Source organism: Eutrigla gurnardus (genome assembly GCF_963514095.1).
Source record: "Eutrigla gurnardus genome assembly, chromosome: 17".
NCBI classification, from domain to species: Eukaryota; Metazoa; Chordata; class Actinopteri; order Perciformes; family Triglidae; genus Eutrigla; species Eutrigla gurnardus.
The window spans coordinates 22,972,619-22,998,007 of record NC_139928.1 but is presented as its reverse complement, the minus strand read 5'-3'; the positions used below and the strand labels follow the sequence as shown (position 1 = coordinate 22,998,007).

The window sequence follows — 25,389 nt, the reverse complement described above, 5'->3', positions numbered from 1 at the left end:
TTTAATTCCGTCACATAAAAAGGAACATTTACTTTTGAACAGTTAAAAAGAAAAGTGAAAAAAATGATTGTACTTGTTTCTGATTCACTGGCAGGTTTGTAAAAACAAATACAAGTACACAGTAAAACCATCTCAGGACACGTGAAGGAGAGCAGACAGACAGGCAGACAGACTGACAGACAGACCGACAGGCAGACAGACAGACAGACAGACAGACAGACAGACAGACAGACAGACAGACAGACAGACAGACAGGCAGGCAGGCAGACAGACTGACAGACAGACAGACAGGCAGACAGACTGACAGACAGACAGACAGACAGACAGGCAGACAGACAGGTAGGCAGACAGACTGACAGACAGACAGACAGGCAGGCAGGCAGTAGCCTCAGTAAAAAAAATCTCAACAGTCTGAAGACTTCTGGCGAGCGTCGGAGAAACTGAGGTATTTAGGATCAAACTGTCCGCCGGTGACGAGTGCAGAGAAGCATCTTTAAAAAAAGCTTTTACTTTGAAACCCTTCGCAGCGCGTGAAGCCCCCCCCCCCCCCTCCCCCCCCCCGACCTCCCAGACCGAGATAAACCAAACCCAAAAAAAAACAGTTTTCAGATATTATTTAAGCCCAGAATGCTGAACAGCGTCGTGTGTGGCCTCTAGTGTGTGTGTGTGTGTGTGTGTGTGTGTGTGTGAGAGTGTGTGTGTGTGTGTGTGTGTGTGTGAGAGAGAGTGTGTGTGTGTGTGTGTGTGTGTGTGTGTGTGTGTGTGAGTGTGTGAGTGTGTGTGTGTGTGTGTGTGTGTGTGTGTGTGTGTGTGTGTGTGTGTGTGTGTGTGTGTGTGTGAGTGTGAGTGTGTGTGTGTGTGTGTGTGTGTGTGTGTGTGAGTGTGTGTGTGTGTGTGTGTGTGTGTGTGTGTGTGTGTTTCCTCCTCAGGTTTCCAGCAGGATAAAGAGAGTCACTCATCGTAGCCGTCAGTCCGACAGCCTTTAGTCCAGGAAACCGTTTCAGAGTTTCTGTTTTAAGTTTCCTGAAGGAAGCGGACAAAAGGTGAGGGGTGACGCTTGTTAACACCAGGTGAGGGGGGGGGCGGGGGGGGGGGGACCTGTTTGGCGGCGAAGGTTGAAACGAAGCTCAAGGCGTCAAAGATCAGAACAAAGTGTGAAGATTCCAGCGAATAATCCAAACTTGTGATAGAATCCATCATTTGGGTCAAAAACGGTTTCCATTGTCCTCGTCAGCCAGAGAGAGGGGGGGGGGGGGGGGGGGGGGGGGGGTTGGCGAGGGCTTCACCAGGGAACCAGCTGGACGCTCCTCCTGGTTGCACAGATGAATCATGGGAAACACAATGGTGGGATGTTTGGGCCGGCATCTCCTAAAGAAAGAAGAACAAGTTAGCAGAGATACACACACACACACACACACACACACACACACACACTGATTAAACCCCCAGCATGCACCTCACTCCGCTCTGCCACACCTGTCGATGGTAAACCTGCTCGGTTGGAGACGCGTTCATTAATTATTCGTGCAGCAGCTATTCTTCAGAGGCTAAGCCCCGCCCCTTCCGGTGTTCACTACTTATTATGTAGCGCAGTCAATGGGATTTTTGCAACCGGTGAAGGAAGTGCCCATATTTGGACTGAGATGGAGCATCCCCTGCTTTCTGGTGTGTTGGACTCTAAATGGACCTGTCAATCAGCAGCTAAGCCCCGCCCCTACAGCATCCCCTGCTTTCTGGTCTGGTGGACTCTAAATGGACCTGTCAATCAGCAGGTAAGCCCCGCCCCTACAGCATCCCCTGCTTTCTGGTCTGGTGGACTCTAAATGGACCAGAATGTACTAAATGAACATCATGCTGGATTGAAGAAGACTTGAAACTAGAGATGTTTTTGTGTTTTTTTACGAACCCAACTATATGTTTGTTAATCACATGGTTACCATGGAAATATTTAGAGATATGGGAACGTAATTCTGTAGGAGACACGGCTGCTCTGTGTTCCTCTCTACCCTCCAGTTAGCTCTCGGTTTCATAAAGGTTGGTGGTCTAGTCGGGGGTCTAGTTCCTGATTCTGGTCTCTGGATCTGTCGTCACACGTCGGCTAAGAAAAACACACAAAGCTGCAGGTGGAAGTTTAAAGCAAGACGCTGCTGCAGGACACAGACCGAGTGTGTGTGTGTGTTCACTTTAAATCAACAGTCTTATCTCTCTCTCTCACACACACACACACACACAACACATATAGACACTTAAAGGCAAACAGGAAGCTACACACACACACACTCAGCCACAAGGCTTTGTTTGCTAGACCAGGTGGAGACAACCTTGTGGCTACTGTTTCAACAGACACACACACACACACACACACACACACACACACTTTCCTTTCCTGCATTGATACTCTCCATCATCTAATCAATACATTAATGAGAAGCACTACTTTACGACCAGCATCAGTTCACAACAACAAAGTTGTTTGTGTTGCAGGCGTCGTCATGTTGGACGATGCCGGACAGTAAATAAACACAAAGTACTGGATAAAGTACTAAGTCAAAGTAAACACGCTGTTACAGGTATTTCTGATTGCTAAACCACAGCCTAACCACAGACAGGCTGGTGGAGGGAGACGAGTGGCAGGGAGACAGGTTGGTGGAGGGAGACGAGAGGCAGGGAGACAGGTTGGTGGAGGGAGACGAGTGGCAGGGAGACAGGTTGGTAGAGGGAGGAGAGTGGCAGGGAGACAGGTTGGAGGAGGGAGAAGAGAGGCAGGGAGACAGGTTGGTGGAGGGAGAAGAGAGGCAGGGAGACAGGTTGGTAGAGGGAGACAGGTTAGTGATGCAGGCCGTGGTTTAGCAAACGGAAACAACTCTTCGTTGCTATGACGATGATGGCGATGACTCACCAGCAGGAAGTCCGTTAGTACGGCGACTCGACCCTGAGAACAGAAAAACAACATAAACCAGATTAAATTAAATCTCTTCTACAGGATTATTCATATTCATTGATCACTTAAACATTGACGAAGACATTCTTAAGTATGTTAAGTATGTTAATTAGATCCCATTAAATCCATTCACTTCTAATAACTACGCCTTCCATTGTTAGCCTTTCACAAGTCAAAAGTCAAAGTAAAGACGCTGTTACAGGTATTTCTGATTGCTAAACGACAGCCTAACCACAGACAGGCTGGTGGAGGGAGACGAGTGGCAGGGAGACAGGTTGGTGGAGGGAGAAGAGTGGCAGGGAGACAGGTTGGTGGAGGGAGAAGAGAGGGAGGGAGACAGGTTGGTGGAGGGAGGAGAGTGGCAGGGAGACAGGTTGGAGGAGGGAGAAGAGAGGCAGGGAGACAGGTTGGTGGAGGGAGAAGAGAGGCAGGGAGACAGGTTGGTAGAGGGAGAAGAGAGGCAGGGAGACAGGTTGGTAGAGGGAGAAGAGAGGCAGGGAGACAGGTTGGTAGAGGGAGAAGAGAGGCAGGGAGACAGGTTGGTGGAGGGAGAAGAGAGGGAGGGAGACAGGTTGGTGGAGGGAGACGAGAGGCAGGGAGACAGGTTGGTGGAGGGAGGAGAGTGGCAGGGAGACAGGTTGGTGGAGGGAGAAGAGAGGCAGGGAGACAGGCTGGTGGAGGGAGACGAGTGGCAGGGAGACAGGTTGGTGGAGGGAGGAGAGTGGCAGGGAGACAGGTTGGTGGAGGGAGAAGAGAGGCAGGGAGACAGGTTGGTAGAGGGAGAAGAGAGGCAGGGAGACAGGTTGGTGGAGGGAGAAGAGAGGCAGGGAGACAGGTTGGTGGAGGGAGGAGAGTGGCAGGGAGACAGGTTGGTGGAGGGAGGAGAGTGGCAGGGAGACAGGTTGGTGGAGGGAGAAGAGAGGCAGGGAGACAGGTTGGTAGAGGGAGAAGAGAGGCAGGGAGACAGGTTGGTAGAGGGAGACAGGTTAGTGATGCAGGCCGTGGTTTAGCAAACGGAAACAACTCTTCGTTGCTATGACGATGATGGCGATGACTCACCAGCAGGAAGTCCGTTAGTACGGCGACTCGACCCTGAGAACAGAAAAACAACATAAACCAGATTAAATTCAATCTCTTTTACAAGATTATTCATATTCATTGATCACTTAAACATTGACGAAGACATTCTTAAGTATGTTAATTAGATCCCATTAAATCCATTCACTTCTAATAACTACACCTTCCATTGTTAGCCTTTCACAATAAAAGCCCGAGACATATAAACCATTCACAGTGGAGTTTTTATGACTTCCGTGTTGAAAATCATCCTAAATCTTTATGAAAACTTGTGAAATTCAACAAATGTGTTCTTCAGAAGGAGCCACAGCTGTGTTTGGACGGTGGATGTGTAAAGAGTTATTGCTACGTTGAGCACGTTTTGCATAAAGCGGTCTTATCTCAGTGAGTTTCTATTTTACATTCCGATGAAACTGTTGCAACATCGTCGACCTGCTCTCTTTACACGAGGAGAAGCATCATCAGGGAACCACGACAAAGCAAACACCTCCAAAAATGCCTTTTTGTTGAGTCACTGAATCTTATCACACAAGCTGTGATACTTTTCTTTTGGCCCGGCAGCAAAAGAAAACGAGGTTGTTGGATAAAAGCCGAGGGTCAGATAGAGAGGTCTCTGACGAGGAGGCCGAAGGTGTTTCCACAGAAACACAGAAATGAGTCATGAACCTGATTACAATGCTAACAACCGGCATTTATGCTAGCTAACACATGAATGTACGCATTTATTTTTCTAACACATCGCTGTTAGCGGTAGCTTTCACTGGCCCCCATCCTCACCCTCACCCTCACCCTCACCCTCACCCTCACCCTCACCCTGCGTCTGTAGATCCCCAAATCTCACCAAAAAAAACGTTAAACGTTAATGAAAAAATGTTTAAAAAAAAAACACTTCAGGAAATAATTGTCTTAATGTTATCGGTTATAAGTTTGCTCATTTACATTAAAAGACTAAGAGAATATATATATGTACAGTTTTTTACCGAGGGGAGAACCTTTTGACTCTGTCGACAAAAACCCAAAAGTAGCACATATTGAATGAGATAACGCATAATTTGCATATTTAAATATCACATTACAGAAAACTTGTAATGCAAAAAAAAAAACGGTCTAAACTGGGGAGGTTTCATGGTGAAGTTTAACTAATTAAAACATTATTTCAACCAGCTGCATGGACGGTTTAGATCTGCATCGCTGTGGATAAAAGACTTTTCTTCTGCGGCTCGTTTGTCATCTGCTTCTTGCAGCCGAGGATTCTGGGAGATGTGGGAGAGAAATTCCTCTCCCAAAGTGTGTAATTATGACCGAGGGGTGCGACGTGAGTGGGTTTTCCCAGCTGGCAGCTTGTTTTTCTGAACATCGAGATCAGAAGAAGATGGAAGGGATTCTTCATCGTATTAGTTTGAATGACTTCATTTCACTGAACTGGTTTTCAAGGATTCAAACATGAAGAACGATTAAAATCCAACAATATCCACGTATCTCAGCCGCTCCCTGCTATTATTTCAAAATAAAAAGTCGTCAAAAACAACCGCAGAATCAATGACAGGGCTCGTTCTTACGTTGTCTTTTGCGTTGAATGAATAAACGGGTTCTTGTGGTTGCCGTCGATGAATCGCGTCTCCAACGGTCGAACTGGCGGTTTCATTTTGTATCTCCGTAACGACGTAAATCACAAATAATACGGATAAACTGTCTGTAAGACATAATCACGTGGTAATTAAATACTTATTACAAATTAAATGTAAACTTCTTCCCACTCCTTATCATGACAACAAAGACATGTTATTCATATATCTCTACGCTTTCTAAATATATTTGATTTTCTGTATTAATCTTGTATTTCCTCATGTTATTAAGAAGATGACTGAAGAAGTAATAGTTTGATTTCTTTGTTGATTATTTTCTTCAATAATCCAAAAACAAAGAAGGAATCAGAGTGAAGCAAAGTTATTTTAAAGTAGCGTAAAATAAACCCCGACGACTTTCGTACAACGGCGTTTAGACGTCGTGAAACCGGAGCTGCAGATCTACAGAGCAGATTCAGGACTCAACACATGATAGGAAAAAACATCAGGGGAGGTCAAAGGTCATCGACCAGAGGAAGAGCAAAAAGATGCAAACAACACCTGAGACCCCCCCCCCCCCCTCACTGGGGAGGAGGCGGAGTCTTCCGGTCTGTGATTGACAGCTGACAGCGAAGGAACGCAGTCTGTTGATTTTTACCGAAACTCTCAGACAGACTTAATGTGTGTGTGTGTGTGTGTGTGTGTGTGTGTGTGTGTGTGTGTGTGTGTGTGTGTGTGTGTGTGTGTGTGTGTTATTGTTATGTGATCTGCAGAGAACCGGTTTCAGGACAAAGACATTGTTGTGCGGTGAGGTCATTTTTTAAAATTAAAACCTAACGCCGGAGGTCGACCCGGTGTGGTCTAGTCCAGAATCCAGATCTAGTCCCCAACAATGTTTTTCTGATTTAACTACTGAAATATCACAAACACGCCAGACAGCCGAGCCAACGGAACAACCACAGGATGTGATGATCGTAGTGAAATCTCTAATAAATCCGTCTGATTCTGAAGTGATCTGTAATTAAGGTGTTAACGTCCGACATGAACAGGAGTTTCCTGGATTAAAGTCCTGTGTTTGTCTCTCTCTTTATACCACGTCCGTTCTACCCGTAATGCAGCAGGTGAGCAGCTGAATATTATATTTACAGCCTTTTTCATCTCTTTGACTTCCACTTGCACAAAAAGAAGCCAAAAACGAGGCGACTTGCTCTATTTAAGTGAAGTCCAGAGACCCAGAGCCTCCAACAAGACTTCCTGTCAACGGCGACAACGCGCCGAAGACAAAAATGACGAGTCAATCATCCTGAGAAGTGAATACAGCTGAAACCTCCACCTGAGGGCCGCCGGGCCTCCGAGGATCACGTGATCCTCACGGTCTCGCCTGACTGACAGCCGAGGGTTGGAGAGGAACCCGGCGGGGGAGGGGCAGCGGGTTTGAACAAACAAAAGGTTTCCTCGGATTCAATCATCCAGAATGACTTCAGGGCCGGAAATAAACAAAAACACCTCCTGCTCTCTCGAAGAAACTTTACTTTTAAAAACATGGAAAAGTTGTTATAAATACAGATGTAAACCTTTTGTTTCTGATCGGTTTTTGAGTATGAACTGCCGTGTTTTGTTTTTTCTTTTGGCATATATTCACGTTCAGATACAGGTGATGCAATGAGACTGGTTTATTTTAATGCAGGCCTACTAGATAATCATTTCTAATATTGAACGTGTACATATAACCGCTATAAACAAGTTGCTTGGTCCCGCTAACACCGGATGTTTGCCGTTGACAACAAGTGAAAGCTACCGCTAGCATCCCAACCGCCCCGATCAATAAACAAGATAAGATGACAGTTTGTCCTCATATGAATAAAAGCAACAATAAGCATCAACATCATCACCCTAAGGACCTTAACGAGGCGTTGTCACACGTTGATGATTCATTAGAAACATAAACGTACATGAGAAGTTAGCTAGCATAAATGCTGGTTGTTAGCATCGTAAATATATGACTTTATAGACTCGCAAATTTGACACTTCAGTGATCCAAATACGCCGTTGTAGGAAACAGCTCAACACGCCAAGTACATGAAATCTTTTTAAACTCAGCGGGCCAGAAGGAAAGAAAATGTTAAATAAAGCAGGAAGAGTCCCATAAAAAAAATTTAAAAAGAGGACGGAGAAGGAAAAAGATGTTTGTATTTAAATCTCCAGACTCGACAAACTCGGTTTCAAAGTCAGGAAGGTGCCGGAAAGTCTGAGTGTGTTTGTTCCCCGTCTCAGGACGGTTGACTCTGTTGAAACCTGACAGGAAGTGGAGCAGGGTTGCATTGCTGTTTAGGAAGAAGGAGGTGTGAACTGGTTCTCATGAACATAACTTTACCTGTAAGTTAATCCTTTTGGCGTTTTGTGGGATGTTATTATGGATGCTAGTTTGGCTTGAACAGCTTAAAACAAAGTTATGGAGGAAACCAAATCCTAAAAAAGGTTCGCCGTTGATACGACGAAGCTGAATTCTGTTTAGAGACGTGCTTATGTGACCGTTACTGTTGCAACAGTGTTGAAGGGCGTGGCAGCTCGACAGAGTGTGTGTGTGTGTGTGTGTGTAACAATGTGAGTACATTACAGTCTAACATGTTGCAAGATGTCAAGACGTGAGAGGAATGAAGAGAATTTCCTAGAAGGTCATGAAGTGGTTGATATGGATACGGACAGACACACAACGCAGGAAAACAGCAGATAACACACACACACACACACACACACACAACATTCCTGGCTACATTTTCCTGTTTTTGGCTTAAATCTTCCTTCAATGAAGGAAAATCAGGTATTTCACACTTCAGCAACAGCCAGACAGTCACATCATATTTATTGTTATTAATGATTATACTTATACTGTACTATACTAAATGATGATAACTTCACTAGGATTTGTGAATGCGTGTCAGTTTTGTCCAACAGCTTCTGAAACCAATTTTTTTTCCGATGCAGGAAATCAGGAAGCAGGGTACTTACGGGACTTTCTGTCTGCAGTACACGATGAGGGCGATGGCGGCGCCGAGGGCGACCAGGATGGCGATGACAATTCCGGCGATGGCTCCGTCTGAGAGACCGTCAGGCAATATTTCCTCTGTTCAAAAATAAACAACGAGATTAGCGATCCGCTGCAGAGAGGGAAGGCTTTTACTGGAACTTTTCATTCAGAGTCACAAACAATCTGGCAAACGTCTGTGAATCCAAAAACAGTGGCAGTTTAGTTTATTACAATGGTAACAACCGGTATCTATGCTAGCTAACGTCCCATGAATGTACATTTATGTTTGTAATGAATCATCCCAACGTGTGACATCACCTCGTTAAGGTCCTTAGGGTGATGATGTTGATGCTTGTTGTTGGTTTTATTCATGAGGACAAACTGTCATCTTATGGGTGTTTATTAATCGGGGTGTTTGGGCTAAGATGCTAGCCGTAGCTTTCACTTGTTGTCATAGCAACGGCAAACATCTGGTGTTAGCGGAACCAAGTGAACACGAGGACAGATTTACACAATCTGATTACATCAACAGTTAGACCACAAACTGAGACTTCCTTGACTTGCAAAACTATTACTCTGAACTCCATGATTGGGCGTATTTGTAAACCGCCAGAGGTGGGGTCTCACCTTGGACGGACAGGATGTGGGTGAAGGCGCTGGTCTTGCCGGTGACGGCGTTGAACGCCTCGCACGTGTACTTCCCGTTGTCCTTGTAGCGAGCCGCCTCGATGGTGAACTGGGCCGTCTTCTCTTTGGTCATCGTGTCGTTGAACTTCCAGGTGAAGTTGGCGGGAGGGACGGAGGCGGCGGTGCAGCTGAGCACCACCTTGTCTTCCAGCTCCACGGCGTCTTTGCCCATCACCGCCACCGCCTCGGGGCCGTCTGGAGGCGGAGCCAAAAGAAACAGAAGGCTTGTTTGTTTAGCTAATCAATCTCATACATGACCACATATCCGCTTATTTGAATTTAAAACGACTTTTTATGGACCTCTGAAGGAGTTCTGGTTGTAAAAGAGCCATAAAGATAAATCACTGTGAGGACAGACGAATGTAAAACCGTAAAGCTTTACGACACTCACAGCTGACCACCATCTTGTAGGCGGCTTTGTCGGAGTTGACGGGGTTGACCAGCTTGCAGGTGTACTCTCCGTTGTCCTCTTTCTGCAGCGGGTTGATCATCACGGAGCTCTTGTCGGCGGAGAAGACGATGCGGCCGCCGGCGTTCAGAGGCTTCCCGTCTTTCAGCCAGTTCCTGCTCTGCACGGTGCCGGCCGTCGCCTGGCAACTCAGGTTGGCGGTGCTGTTGCCGGCGATGAGGGTCGCTATCGGACCGCTGAGTTTTGCACCCGTGATGGCCTCTGTGAAAAAAATAGGAGATTTATGTGTTTCTGTGGAGTATATTTTAATGACAGTTGATTACAGGGAATAAAAGAGCAGCACATTTAAAACAATGTAAGAGATCACATGACTCCTCTTTTGTTTTACTGAAGTGTCTAACGTAAAGTCAATAAACAGATATCCCATCTACTCATATACACAGATAATAATATACATCTGTGTACCTACAAATAATAAGTAAACTCATTAGTATTTAATGATAATTAAGTAACTAATAACAGTTAATAAATAATAATGCTTAATTATGCATTCTCCCGTGTATATTATAGGTGCACATACACATGAAAATGTATTAGTGTTAAAAATAAATAAATAAATAATAATAGTAAAAATAAAAAAGGAATTTAATGATAAAAATAAATAATAATAATAATAATAGTAAAATAAAAAGGAATAATAATAACAATAAATAATAATAATAATAGTAAAAAAATAAAAAAGGAATATAATGATAAAAATAAATAACAATTAATAATAATATTTATTAAATTGAATAAATAAAAAACTATATATAATTAAAAAATACAAAAAAATAAAATTTAAGATTTATGTTTTTATTCTTCTTCTATTCAACTAAATGTAACTTTTTGCTCTATTCGACCCTTAGTTGGAGTCGTTCCTACTTTGATAACCTTTGATTTCATATATTTACTTATTACAGGAAAAAGAACTCTGATAAAGTATATAATATAGATAAATAAATGAAGTTACTATTAAAAGTAATAGTATAAGTCTAAAAGAAGAAACATTTGCTTCACTGTGATAACGTGCAAGATAATCTGTTCAGAGTCCCACAACAGGGAGAAGCTTCAGTAACAACACACACAGCGGGAGAGTGACTTCATTCTCTGCCAAGCTCGACGTCATCGCGCTACATCTTTACACGGACAATGGTTGTTGTTGATACATTAACGCTCAGAAACCCGCTACCAAAATAAAATCATCATCATCTTTTCCTTTTTCATGCAGACTCCTCCCTCTATTATAGAAAACACAGAAAGTCTTCAGGCTGTAATGTAAGACCATCCTCCAACCCAACAGGTTTCTGTCTCTCACACACACACACACACACACACACACACACACACACACACACACACACACACACACACACACACACACACACACACACACACACACACACACACACACACACAGTCGTGCCTCGGAGGTATGATGTCACAGAGAAAACAAATGGTTTCAGTCTTTTTATTTTGTCTGTCAGTGAAGGTCAATTCTGCCTCATCCTGACTGGTGAAATGATTTTTGTTTTAAATACGGCGAGCTATTGAATTTTATTTCCACTTTCATATCTTCATGGTGCGTGTTGAAGCGTTTTTTTTTTGTTTTGTTTTTGTGCAAATCTAAATTGGATCCAAATTGATTTAGAAGCTCTGGACAGGAAATACTTTCTGCTGACTCTTTGCTTTCACTCTCCGCTGCTTCCCCCTCTTAATGGACCTGGTGGACTCTAAATGGACCTGTCAATCAGCAGCTAAGCCCCGCCCCCTAAAGCATCCCCTGCTTTCTGGTCTCTTGGACTCTAAATGGACCTGTCAATCAGCAGCTAAGCCCCGCCCCCTAAAGCATCCCCTGCTTCCTGGTCTGGTGGACTCTAAATGGACCATAATGTACTAAATGAACATCATGCTGGATTGAAGAAGACTTGAAACTAGAGATTGAGACCATAAACTCATGTTTACAATGTTTACTGAGATAATACATCAAGAGAGAAGTAGGACCATTTTCTCATAGACTTCTATACAACCAGAGAGGAGTCGCCCCCTGGTGGCCAGCAGAGAGAAGTAGGACCATTTTCTCATAGACTTCTATACAACCAGAGAGGAGTCGCCCCCTGGTGGTCAGCAGAGAGAAGTAGGACCATTTTCTCATAGACTTATATACAATCAGAGAGGAGTCGCCCCCTGGTGGCCAGCAGAGAGAAGTAGGACCATTTTCTCATAGACTTATATACAATCAGAGAGGAGTCGCCCCCTGGTGGCCAGCAGGGAGAATGCAGTTTTAAGGCTCACTTGCACTTCAGCCTTGGCTTCACTTTTCTGTTTAACAGACAGCGTTGGATTACTCACCCATCAGGATGAGGGAAACGGCGGCGGAAGGCACCATGCGTTTGGTCTTCTCGTTGCTGGCCCTGCACGAGTATTTCGCCATTTTCTTCCCGTATCCGTCTTTTGTGATGGTTTCCAGAGTCAAGACTGGACCCATGAACTCCATCATCTGCTCGTCGTGGTACCAGTTGAAGCTGGCTGGCGGGCTGGAGCGCGCCGAACAGCTCAGGTTGAAGTTGGATCCGGTTCGGATGTACTGAGGAGGGTTCGCTGGACTCATGATGACTTCTTCTGGTCCATCTGTGGAGCAGCAGCACACGGAAAGGTGAAAGGTCAACTTAGATGTCAGAGATGGTGGCGATGATTGATAAGCAGTCTACGTTAATCGTCATCACTGAAAGGCTGCTATTTTTTACAAAGATTCAAATGAGCCGAAACCCCCCTATGATATTGGCGTACCACAGTTCATAGACTGTATATTAACCCCTGAAAATGAAAATGAATGAGTAACTGGGTTAACCGGCGGCAGGTGTGGTCTCAGTGCGTTCCAGCTAAGTCATGAGGAAGGAGTGGAAGTGCAGGCCGCTGTGTACACAGTGTGGCTTAAGTAGTAGAGGCAGCGCCCTGCAAACACACCGCAATCTACTCCGGCAGGAGTCACGTGACACGAGGCGGCTCACACAACCTTTTATACCGGAGCAGGTTTAAAGTCTGAACAGTCGTGGTTCCTGTATGGATCAAGTAAAACGGTCGGAGGTCATCCGAGGTATCAACGTGACTCAGAGAGAACCGGTAAAACCACCTCGAACAAACGATCGGTTGAGATCGGTGAAGGAGTGACGAGTCTGACCTTCTGACTCGGCGCTCACTCGACTCATCATTTCCAACAACGCCGGACATGACGCAGCGTTCGCCCACAAGAGGGCATGTTTTTGTCACGACAAAGCGAATAAGGGGTGTCGACCAATCACGTTGTGCAGAACAGATGCATTTAAAATGTACATCATACTGAACACAATACTTTTCACAATAAAAGCCCTAAACATATACACTGCTGATTTCCTAAATCCACCTTTCCAAGTAAACAAGGAAACAAAGCATAACATGACAAAAAACAAAAAAGGAGAACGTCGAATAGCGTCAAGTTGTATATGACGTTAACTATTTATGTGTTGCAATAAAACACAAACATGTTTAAACATAGCTGGCGTTTTGTTTGAATTACTTGTGATTTCTTGAGCATATTTAGAAATAAGTTAAAGTATTTCACATTTTGTGTAGTAAAATTTTGGTATATGTGTGTAAGACCCGCCCCCCAGAGACGGATTAACCAATCAGGCTTATCCTTCCAAGCATTGATTCTTTTTGGGACTTTTAAAGTGTCCATAACACGGTGAGTCTATGTTAAATGTTTTTGGTAAGAACTATCAAATATTGAACTTAAAAACCAGCAGTGGGTGCAGTACTTACAGTAGACTGTGAGGTTGAAGGGGGCGCTCTTCTCCGTCTCCAGCTTGTTAGCTGCGGTGCAGTAGATGGGACCGACCAGGTCCGTCCTGAGAACGCCGGTGAAGGTCAGATGGCTGGACAGGTCGTCCTGTGATTCAAAATAAAACTTTATTACTTTACAGGATAACAGCAGCAAAATAATAGTAAATATAAGAAACATGTAAATAAATCAATATAAAAAATATAGTAGCCAAACTGAGTGGTTGAGTTTACATCAGGATGTAAACACTGCCAAGCCATTCAAATAATAATTGCTGACAGATTAATATTCTAATTCTTTTTAAATCACAATTTCCAAACATAATATTAAAGAAACAGAAAGATATATATTGCATTAATAAAGGTTGTATTCATGTTAAGGTGGATTTTTGGACATATTTAAAGTTTTGGAAGAAAAAAGTTTGGGATCAAATCATTTCAGGGACCCCCCGCAGTGACTCTGCGGACCCTCTAGGGGTCCCGGACCCCCTGTTGAAGACCTCTGGTTTACATTATTGCACATATGAAATAAAATATAAAAATGTTGGTATTATATAGACCAAAATACATTCATTTAGTCATTTATGGTTATCATTATTAAATAATGAATTATGGTAAAAGCGGACCTCTTTCAGTGTGATCCGTTTGCCGTCAGCGACGATGGGCGCGGCGCCCCGGAGCCAGGTGAACTTCAGGAAGGAGCCTTTGGCGGAGCAGGTCAGAACCACGGTGCTGTTGTACTCGATGGCCTCGGGCATGTTGGACTTGATGACCACGTCAGACACCGGCTCTGCAGGGGACAAAAACCAGGAGGCGGTTAACAACAAGCAACTGTCCAATGAAGAGAGGGAAACACATCCTATTTGATTGGATGCAGATTGGTTCAGTCCAGTTTGATTCCATTTATCTCCAGCTTTGTAGGATTTTTTTTAAGCATTTTGCACAATTAAACCAGGGGTCCGGGACCCCTAGAGGGTCCGCAGGGTTACTGCATGTCCCGGAAAATTATTTGATCCCAAACTTTTTTCTTCCAAAAATGTAAATATGTCCCAAAATCCACCTTAACATGAATTCAACTTATATTAATCAAACATAAACCTTCCTGTTTGTTTAATTTTATGTTGAGAAATTGTTACAAAATAGAATTAAAATATGAATCTGTCATCAATTATTATTTTAATGTCTTAGCGTTGTTTACATCAATCATAACAAAATACTGTTATACATGGTCTCTATAGGCCTTGGGGGTCCCTCCACCAGGTCTCTATAAGCCTTGGGCGTCCCTCCACCAGGTCTCTATAGACCTTGGGGGTCCCTCCACCAGGTCTCTATAAGCCTTGGGCGTCCCTCCACCAGGTCTCTATAGACCTTGGGGGTCCCTCCACCAGGTCTCTATAAGCCTTGGGCGTCCCTCCACCAGGTCTCTATAGACCTTGGGCGTCCCTCCACCAGGTCTCTATAGACCTTGGAGGTCCCTCCACCGGGTCTCTATAAGCCTTGGGGGTCCCTCCACCAGGTCTCTATAAGCCTTGGGGGTCCCTCCACCAGGTCTCTATAAGCCTTGGGGGTCCCTCCACTGGGTCTCTATAGACCTTGGGGGTCCCTCCACCGGGTCTCTATAAGCCTTGGGGGTCCCTCCACCAGGTCTCTATAAGCCTTGGGGGTCCCTCCACTGGGTCTCTATAGACCTTGGGGGTCCCTCCACCAGGTCTCTATAAGCCTTGGAGGTCCCTCCACCGGGTCTCTATAGGCCTTGGGGGTCCCTCCACCAGGTCTCTATAAGCCTTGGGGGTCCCTCCACCAGGTCTCTATAAGCCTTGGGGGTCCCTCCACTGGGTCTCTATAGACCTTGGGGGTCCCTCCACCGGGTCTCTATAAGCCTTGGGGGTCCCTCCACCAGGTCTCTATAAGCCTTGGAGGTCCCTCCACCGGGTCTCTATAGGCCTTGGGGGTCCCTCCACTGGGTCTCTATAGGTCTTGGGGGTCCCTCCACCGGGTCTCTATAGACCTTGGGGGTCCCTCCACCGGGTCTCTATAGGTCTTGGGGGTCCCTCCATCGGGTCTCTATAGGTCTTGGGGGTCCTTGGCCTGAAATCATTGAAGACCTCTGGATTAAAGTCATCAAGTAGTTTTCTTGATGAAGTCCTGCTCCTGAGTGAGGAGTTAATGGTTAAACGTGGGGGAGAATCTAATAACCGGTTTTCTTCATCACAATATTGTATCTGTGCTCTAAAATCAACATTTGAATAGAGTAAATGAAGGCGGCAGGGGAAATCACAAACCAACTAGACCGGCTGGACCCGTTACGCTGAGCCATCCTGCCCGCCTCTAAATGTACGGCTCTTTATTGACGATTGGGCAACAGCAGAGTTACGTGGGAACAATGTGAAGGAGCGGCAACCAGTTCATCTGTAATGAGACGTCTGCAGAGCGGAGGGACCCTGCAGAGATGTTCAGGGACATGCTGTGGTTTCGGGTATTTGTCGAGTGTGTGGTTTTACTGGTCGACTGGTGGCAGCGGTGTGTGTGTGTGTGTGTGTGTGTGTGTGTGTGTGTGTGTGTGTGTGTGTGTGTGTGTGTGTGTGTGTATGTAAATGCAAATGCACAAATGCAGAGAGTGTCGAAAGGAATGCTGGGGGAAAGTATTCATGCTCCACCGCCCGACCATCCTTTGATAAATAAAGATCCAAACTGACATCATGTAGTAGCCTGGATGCTAACGTTACGGAAGCTAGCGGACAGCTGGCAAATTAACTATAATTAAAATATTACATATGAAGAATATATTCATAAAGATTTATTTGTGAATATTGACAAAATAAATCATATCAAAGTATTCAGGTTAAAATCCTGCACGTCCGGAACTTGCCTGTGCTTTGGTGTTGAAAGTTTGAAACTTGTAAAAGCTAGAATAAATCTTGTATTTACGACGCCGTATTGTAGGGGGGGAAACGGAGGGGAGAGAGGGGGATCATATTTAGAGAAAGAAAGTCGCAAATTTGCGAGTTTAGAAAGGAGCTCTCCTTTTTGACACAAAAATGTCCTTTTTTGACATTTTTGTGTCAAAAATAAACTACAAGCGGTTGTGAACATTTCACTCAATGCAAAAGATGTAATAACAATGTTTATTTTAATTTCAAGTCGATGTCGAGCAGCAATAACTGCTTATTATTTGTACTACTCATTAGCGTCACTAATGGATAAAGTATTCTCTGTTGCTCTGATTTTGGTCTCCACCGACTCCAGAGACAAGCATCCGTCTCTGAGAGGCTGGGAGTGAGATACAACAGATAAACAAGTCAATAGCAAACCTGCCGACTCAGCTGGTTCATCACTTCAAGCGCAACGTCCATTATCGCCACTTAAAGTGTCCAGTAAAATCTGCTCAACATTTCCTTCCTGAATTATTGAGTTTGCACTCAATCTCAAATTTAAAAACAGCAGCGCATCGGAAAAGAAAAAAAGAAATGTGTATGCATATAGAAATATCGAGATGTTATGACTGAGATTTCTAAGTAAGTAATTTTTTCATTAAATTAAACTGCGCTCTTAACCACGAGATTGCGAGCAGTGCTAAGTTGTTTGTGTTAACTTGAAGGTAGAACCGTAGAAATAGAAAAGGAGAAGAACTGTTCCAGTTTGAAAAGGTGACAAAACACGTCAGTGGGAAGACGGGGGCTTGCCAGTTAGCTAGGTAGCTAGTTAGCTAGATAGCTAGTTAGGGAGGTATCTTGGGTAGTGACGTGGAGTCGCCAGCCAGCTGCTCGGCTTATTTTCTGTAACCAGTGTAGCAAGAAACAATGACAGAACTTGGCACGCTAGCTAACTAGCCAGCTCTCTGCTAGCTAGCTAGCGTGCTAATTCCACTGATTTAATGCACTTGTTACAGGAAATGCCATACCATCAGTTTATTTTCCTCCAGTGTGATCAGATTCAGATTCAATCCAGATTGAGATCCCTGATTTTCCTTAAATCGGTTCTCAGCCCCCTACACCACGACTGTTGCTATGGCAACGGTACACATAAAAATGACCCCTTGTTATGTTATTCGATGTGAATGTCGATTCCACTTTATTTCTACTGTAAGAAATAATTCATTAACAACAACATTAACAACATAAACAACAATTTAAAAAAGCTGTCTGATCAGAATCAGGGTCTCGCTGTGTTGGTCTGCAGTGGGGGGGGGGGGGGGGGGGGGGTCACATCGACAGACATAATCCTTTATTATTAACTATCTAATGGGGGTTTATATATATTTATGTTCATATAATACCATGTGTTTTAAAGCTTCGAAGCAACATTATTATAGCAGTACGAGCTTGAACACACACACACACACACACACACACACACACACACACACACACACACACACACACACACACAGGCACTCCACCAGGGAAGTACAGTAGGCGTACCAAGAGCCACACCCTTCAGGTGCACAGTGTTCAGGGTTGAACCATGAAGGCAGCTCGTCTTAACCAAACTAAAAACCCAGACTGAACTTCTACACAGAGATTCTACACCAAACAGCTGAGAGTTTCTGTAGAAACAACTATACAGAAAAGAACTCTGACATGCTTAAATTGTGTTCGAAAACAAATGGGGGGAGGGGGGGGTCTCATTTCTTCCGCCAAGGAATATAGTCCTTGAATGGTGGCTACATTGTGTGGTTGCTAAGCGACGCACAAACTTCTCACTAAAGCTTTTCTGGAGGGCTCTAACAACAGGTGTGGCTCGCGCCTTCGGGCTGCAACAGACTGCATGAGAAAGTGGAACAAGTCTACGTGTTGATGTTCCGAGGAGACGCGATGAGGCCCACGACAGACCTGAAACACCTTCATCTGGATCTCCAAGGGTCGGCGAGCAAATCGGCGTCCATAATAATCCGTTACAGTTTTAAACACATGGACAACCGAAACGGTGACAAAAAACGACTCACCCAGAACTCGCAGCTGTGTCTCCGCGGTTTCGGTGCTGCCGTCGGCCTTGACGATGGTGATGCCGTAGTCCCCGCTGTCCTTGGACGTCAGCGCTCCCAGGAACAGTTCGCCGTTGGTTTTGTTTATGGACACTCGGCCGTCGTATGGTCCGTTCACGTTCAGCCCTTCCGAGCCCACGGTGGCCACGCGGACCGGAGCCGCATCGGGCCCATCGTGGAAATCCCAGATTATAAAGACGTATACTGGTTTGTCAACCAGGGTCTTAAAAGTGACGTTTCTCCCCAAAATTGCGTCCACCGGACCCTCCGGCAGGATGTCCAGCGCCGCACGGCATCCTGGGGGAGAAATAAGTGCGAATCAGTCAAACCCGTGTTGCATTTGATATGTTGAGCAACTGTAGGGGAAGTGTAGCTGGGGTGAAACACAGTAATATAGTGGTATCATAAAGTACATTTTTTTAAAACGTTTTTTTAAATATGTACAGGAAACTTTCTCTCTGCTGGTTCAGATACATATCAGTATTCACGCATTAATTCAATCGGGCTACACCCAGAGAACCACCTCTCCATGCACACGCAGCAAGAACAGGAAATAATTAAACACACTTATAAATATATCAGACAAATAAATAAATAACAGCAAATATCAGCTCGATCTGCATCAAAGCACAAACGCCGGAGAGGATTTACTGCTTCTTACCGATAAAGGAGAGCAGAAACAGGTTGAAGGCGAACAGATCCATCCCGGACGGTTCAAGTCTTTCCAGCAGAGACGGGAGACGAGAATGCGGCTGTAGTACCTGCAGCTTTTCAGAGGGACACACCCAGAAAAGGTGAACACACCCGCGCACGCGCACACACGTCATCGGTATGCATGATGTCGTGTTTTCGTGTGTGACCTTGTTTTTTCTTTTTTTCCCCTTTTCGTTTTTTTCAATGAATGATTTGCATTCCTGTGGTTAATGCTATTTAAACAAATGTGTATGACCACACTGCAAAAAATATCAAGTCTTATTGTGTCTATTAATAAAAAGTACAGACATTCTGCACTCATGTACAAGTACAGATAATTACATTCAACTAACTTAGTCAAGTCTGAGAGGACACGCTGAAATAGCTTTTTGCTAAGCTTACTGAATCTCACGTCATATTATTCAGAAAAAGTACATACATTTATTTTAAAATTTCGGGAGGAAAAGTAAAAAAAATTGTCAGCAAAATAAAATATTCACGTAAAGTACAAGATATCTGAAGAATATACATTTATTTTTTAAGCTAGTGAGTAGCTTTAATGAGTTTTTCCACATTAATAAACCCATTCTTACACTCTTTAAAAATGATATGATTACTTGTATATTATAGCTACTTTGACTTTTTTTCAGACTATGGCATTAATGATGCACAAATAATTATGATTTACGGGATCTGATGGTTTTGCCGAGTCTGTTATTGAGCTCTTCTCCTTCTTTTGGATTTTTCATTTTGCAGAAACTGATAAATTATACAAAAATCTGCTCGAAAAACTGGAAGTTTAATCGTCCGCTTTCTACTCATAATTCAGTGAGGCACTGCTGCCACCTGGTGGACCTCTGGAGAAGTAATTTAATTGTTTGTGCTTTGGGAATGAGAGTATTTGTACAACCTTAAACATACTGTTGAGATATTTTAAGCAGAGCCTTGTGGTGAGATCTGGCTTCTTCATTTAAATAAAAATATTTTGAATTCATGAACGAATAAACATAATTAATGTTATTTATAATTATTCTATTGAGCTGATTATTTTTCGCCAGAACAGAGAAGAGTCTGGACTTTGCTGAGTGACATTTGTTTGATTTCAGCGATGGTGGTACCAGCCGGCCAGCTGAAGTAGAGGAGCGGAGTGCTCGCGTCGGGTCGTGTGGTTTGACCAGTGTTTGAAGGTAGATGGGTGCCGTTCCATTGATGGCCCTGAAGGCCAGTGTCATCGTCTTGAATTGGATGCGTGCTGCAACAGGGAGCCAGTGGAGGTCACGGAGGAGGGGGGTCACATGGGAGAGTTTGGGTAGATTGAAGATAAGGCGTGCTGCAGCGTTCTGGATACGCTGCAATGGTTTAATCGCAGAGGCCGGGAGTCCAGCCAGGAGAGAGTTGCAGTAGTCAAGGCGGGAGATGACCAGTGCTTGGACCAGGAGTTAAGTTGCATCCTTTGTGAGGAAAGTCCGGATCCTGCGGATATTGTAGAGGGCAAATCTGCAGGATCGGGCCACAGCAGTGATGTTGGGGGTGCAGGATAGTTGGTCATCGAGGATTAAGATTGAATAAACTCTACATGTATTACTTGTGGAGAAGTGACACTATATTAGAAATAGTGAGCACCAATTAGCAAAAAATTACCACCAACATTAAAACAATATTACGATATTTACGCTTACCTTTCGCTAGCAGTTTTAGACAAGATTCAACGCCGCCCACTCCGGGCCCCCGAGGAACAGATGTGGCTGTGGTCGCTGGTGTGGAGCTGGAGCAGCCCAAATCAAACCGGTTACATAGAAATGCTGGCAAGCTGAACCAAATACAGCATGAGCAACTCAAGAATCAACTGTTTCTCAAGTCTGTTAACCTAAAAGAAATGATGTCCGAGAGCCAAGTCAAGCCATTTTATTTATTAATCACATTTCAAAAAACAACAAATGCTGTGCATCATATTTTATAAGCAGCTTTTAGATAATACCAAACAGTAATCCATATACATGTAATATCAAAATAGAATAGTGCCAAAGAAATCAGAACAAAGACATTTAATTGGTTAAATTGGTTGTGTGGCTTCATCTCAGCTGATTAGTTCTAGAGTCTTACTTACAGTTTTAACCTTGATCAGTTTTGCACCAAACTCCCAGTACTTCAATCCTGCGGGGGAAAAATTAACCCAACAAACATCCCTGCAGCTTCACCTGTTTCTGCTGCTCCGTCTAACACTCTTGTGTTTTTGGCCAAAAGACATATCAGGGTGAATTTTGCATCGCAAACGATAGAACAAAAAGTTTCTCACACCTCAATTCCTGTTGCTCAAACAGACCCTCTTCTTTATTATACATAGTGAATATTTAAACCTAAAAGACCACATGACCTGATGACACCAGGCAAACCTTTTGTGACAAACTGTTACAAACTTAACTCGTTGAACACAGGAAGTAAGACACATTCCTTTACCCAACATTAGCGTATAAAAGGAACAACTAAACAGCTGCTCAAGCTCTTTAAGTGTAACATCGACTGTCTGTAAAAGACGTCTCACAAACTTAGAAGCTGAAAGGTTTATCTCCTGTATGAGTTCTCATGTGTTTCTTTAAAGTTTCACTCCGTGCAAAAGATTTCTTACAAACTGAGCAGCTAAAAGGTTTCTCTCCTGTGTGCGCTCTCATGTGGACCTGTAAATGATCACTCCGTGAAAAGCAATTGTTACAAACTGAGCAGCTGAAAGGTCTTTCTCTTGTGTGAATTCTCATGTGTGTCTTTAAAGCTCCACTCCTTTTAAAACATTTCTTACAAACTGAGCAGCTGAAAGGTTTTTCTCCTGCGTGAATTCTCATGTGTTTCTTTAAATGTCCACTATCTGTAAAAGATTTCTTACAAACTGAGCAGCTGGAAGGTTTTTCTCCTGTATGAATTCTCATGTGTCTTTTCAGATTTCGATTGGTCCTAAATGTTTTCCTACACTCAGAGCATGTAAATGGATTCTCAGTAGAACTACATCTAAAATCATTGTCAGGGATTTCATCATTATTCAAAGCCTTTAAAGTTGACTGAGGTTCTCTGGTCTCCTGCCAATCAGCACTGTCATCAGTCTCAGGATCAGAAGAGTCTCCAGTCTTGTCATCAGTATCTGGTTGTAAATATGAACGTGAGTTCTTGGCTGGTTCTGGTCCTCCACAGTCCTCTTCATCATCTTCTGTTTCCATGTGTTCAGTTGAGCTGTTGGCTGCAGCTGAAGGCAGCCCTGAGGACTGAGGCTTCTCTTCATCATCATCTTCTTCACTCTTCACAGGGACAAGAGTCAATGGGAACTTAATATCAGCCTCCTCCAGTCCATTAAGCTGCTCTCCCTGCTGACTGGTCAAGATATCCTCTTGGTCCTCTTTAATGTGGGGGGTTTCAGGGTCCTCTTTAATGTGTGGGGGTTCTGTCTGGCCCACCTGGTCCACACTGGAGCTCCAGTCCTGCTGCTCTAAGGGAACCTCTTCTTTTCTCACCAACAGCTGTTGAACATCTGTGGAGAGTAATGAAATTCATACATGTCTTAAAAACCTGTCATATCATCATTTCAACACTTCAGCTACATGATTTAATAGCAATAAACAAATCAAAAGTATGCCGAAATAACTACATAATTATGGTGATTAGTAAAACGGATTAAGTCATGATTTTTAAGTTCTGTCTTCAAGACAACAAGCTGACAACTTTTAAAATGCTTGTTTTATGAATGAAGTTTGGATCGATGGGGTGTCGGCTGTTACAGGACATTCAGTTTGGTATCAGACATCCTTTCTGGTCGCCCTGTGACCCAAATAGCCGTTTGCATGCTAGTCGGTTTAGGTCGGTTAGTCGAACACAATGGACGTCGATTTGAGTTCAAACTGTATGCCGACATGTTCAGGTGAAGAAGACGAATACGTCTCTGGATTCAAGCTTTTTATTTACGTTTAAATGCGTCACAAACCATTTAATGTTGAAACACTTGACGTCATGTAGACGCTGAGAAACCCGCATGTGTTGATGAACGAACCTGCTCTGTGAATCCGGACTTCCGGGAGGAAAACAGCGTCTAAGAGTCTCCGCTGTCGCTCGTTCTCCTCTTTAGAACGAGAAAGTTCCTCCTCGTACTCTGCTATCGTTCCTTCAAACAGCCCAAATATCTCTTCAGCAGCCGCAGCTAGTCGCTGCTCCACCAACGCTCTCAGCATTTGGACTTTACTCATTTTCTCCACAAACTCCGTTAAACCGTCTCCAGCTAGCATGCTAAGCTAACTAGCTTCGTATGCTACCGGGAGATGAGTCAAAAGGTCAAACCTTCAGAATAAAAGGTGAAGAGTATAAAGTCCATCCAGACGGGTTTATCCAGACACACAGAGACTCTGATGGATCAGTACTGGTGAAGCTAACAGACACTTTCTCAACACCACGAAGACGCGCTGCTGGTTCTAATAACGCCGGGCGCCATGTTGCTAAAAGACAAATACATCCGGGTCCTCTGGAACTTCGTCATCGGGATTATTAGCGGGAAGCAAACAACGAATCGTCGCATTACCGCCACCAGGTGTTCTGGAGTGTGGACCAGGATGTTTACTTACATTATGTGATAAAATAATAATAAAAATACATTTTCCAATAATATTTGTTATTATAAAACACTGAAGTAGTATTCGATAACACTTACTTCTGGGTAACCTGCAAAAAAAGCCTTCAAGCTTATGAAATATATTATTATATGTAACAAATGTGGGTATGGTATGGAAAGAGACCACTCAAGGAACTATTTTACAGCATTTACTTTCAATGGTTATTTATTGACACATTATCATTCTTTGAAGGAATTGAGGATGTACAAACTGGGAAATTATGAGAAAGGCAGAATGCCTGGCATTACCAGGATATGCTGGTGTTTCCTGGCTTATAGCTCCTCCATCTTCACTCTGCGCAGGGGCGTAGCCATCATTTCAGAAGTGAGGGGGACAAATTGTTCTGAGGTCTTTATTTATCATCCTCTCGCATTCAATTGCACCTCTCCTTAGTGGCTAAAGAACCACATAATTACAAACAGCACAACACCAGGGGACCGACTTTAGTTCTTTAGAATTATATACTATCAAAATCTAAAATCTAAAGCCGAGTCGACACAGAATGACTCTCTAACATCGACAGGGTAAGTAGCCAGATAATAAATGTGCGAAGCAAAATTTATAAATAGAATTAAGAATAGTAGTGGTGACATAGCTGTGGTGACATAGCTGTGGAAATTAATCGCAAAGTCACTTTCATGCTATCTATATTTTTTCTCAGCTAGTTATATTCTCTTCTCACCTGTGACCCTGCATGATCATCCTTGCTGGCCTCTGGTCCACTTTCTCCTCCCTGACGCTGCTCTTTTTTTTATTATATAAAGATTAAAAAAATAAATCAAAAACAACAGTGAGCACAATTTCTGTGCAGAAATGAAGGAGGAGTGGATATATTTCTAGGTGGTAGAGTAGCCAAAAATTGTAGTCAAGTAAAAGTATTGATACTTTAGAATAATATTGCTCAGGTAAAAGTAAAACGTATTTTGCAGTAAAACAACTCTCAAGAGTACAATGTATCCAAAAAGTTACTCAAGTAAATGTAAAGGAGTAAATGTAACTAGTTACTACCACCGCACCTAGCAAGCGATTCAACATAGCTAACAGTTAACAATTGTTAACTAGCTTAACTTGATAAGCCTATATTGACATGTATTAATCAGACATCATTGAGCTAAACATTATCTACATGCAACAGAAATACTCAACTTACATGGTTTGTTTGGAAAAACAGTAAGGTTTTTTGCCTCTTGGCTGCTGGTTTGCGGAACATGGTGAACAAGATCTGAATCAATGTCTGTGTGATTGAAATCAACACGACAGTGGTGTTTGCCACCTGGCTCAGCCTGCTCATGGTGCGTTCGAAGGCGGCTCGGAAAAACGCATTTCCACGTGTTAAAAAGGAATTCAAGGGTTGTAATGGCTGTAAAAAGTGTGGTGGACAGAGGGCACAGATACGGGAAGTGCGGGGGACATGTACCCCGCGTACCCCGCGTCCGCTACGCCCATGACTCTGCGTGTTATATTTTGGAAAATCATTTTGTCCTTCAAGATGAAGCACTGAGAT

At 43.7% G+C, this 25,389-nt stretch overlaps 2 protein-coding genes and 1 long non-coding RNA gene across 5 annotated transcripts in view; all 3 read right to left on the bottom strand.

Annotated features, from left to right (window-relative positions):
- Positions 1–19,324, bottom strand: part of LOC311027374 (cell adhesion molecule CEACAM20) — a 20,380-nt gene extending 1,056 nt beyond the window's left edge. Inside the window, exons 1-11 of one of the 3 annotated variants that reach the window (XR_014598595.1) lie at positions 19,211–19,324; positions 18,511–18,846; positions 14,192–14,355; positions 13,548–13,674; positions 12,099–12,377; positions 9,690–9,968; positions 9,239–9,493; positions 8,593–8,707; positions 2,900–2,932; positions 1,266–1,368; positions 1–1,205 (exon numbers count right to left, since the gene is read on the bottom strand). The exon at positions 1–1,205 is cut by the window's left edge and continues 1,056 nt beyond it. Coding sequence is in view for 2 of the 3 variants with exons in the window: in XM_084031381.1 (XP_083887507.1) it covers positions 4,015–4,033; positions 8,593–8,707; positions 9,239–9,493; positions 9,690–9,968; positions 12,099–12,377; positions 13,548–13,674; positions 14,192–14,355; positions 18,511–18,846; positions 19,211–19,253 (1,617 nt within the window). In the remaining variant the exon portion in view is untranslated. Of the gene's footprint in view, positions 1,369–2,899; positions 2,933–4,000; positions 4,034–8,592; positions 8,708–9,238; positions 9,494–9,689; positions 9,969–12,098; positions 12,378–13,547; positions 13,675–14,191; positions 14,356–18,510; positions 18,847–19,210 lie in introns of all 3 variants that reach the window. The other 2 variants (XM_084031381.1, XM_084031382.1) reach the window with 2 other exon arrangements.
- The window catches only part of LOC311027379, a 58,252-nt gene that overhangs the window by 13,532 nt on the left and 19,331 nt on the right, over positions 1–25,389 (bottom strand). The window lies entirely within an intron of this gene.
- On the bottom strand, positions 21,133–23,476 carry LOC311027377 (uncharacterized protein). Its single transcript, XM_084031385.1, has 2 exons — positions 23,273–23,476; positions 21,133–22,756 (listed from the first exon to the last, which is right to left on the bottom strand). Exons 1-2 carry the CDS (start codon positions 23,463–23,465, stop codon positions 21,789–21,791), a joined length of 1,161 nt encoding a protein of 386 aa, XP_083887511.1. The 5' UTR covers positions 23,466–23,476; the 3' UTR covers positions 21,133–21,788.

Coding starts and splice junctions, on each gene's coding strand:
- LOC311027377 (XM_084031385.1), bottom strand. CDS start 23,465: ATGAGTAAAGTCCAAATGCTGAGAGCGTTGGTGGAGCAGCGACTAGCT. Junction 22,757..23,272: donor AGTCCGGATTCACAGAGCAG/GTTCGTTCATCA, acceptor TACTCTCCACAG/ATGTTCAACAGCTGTTGGTG.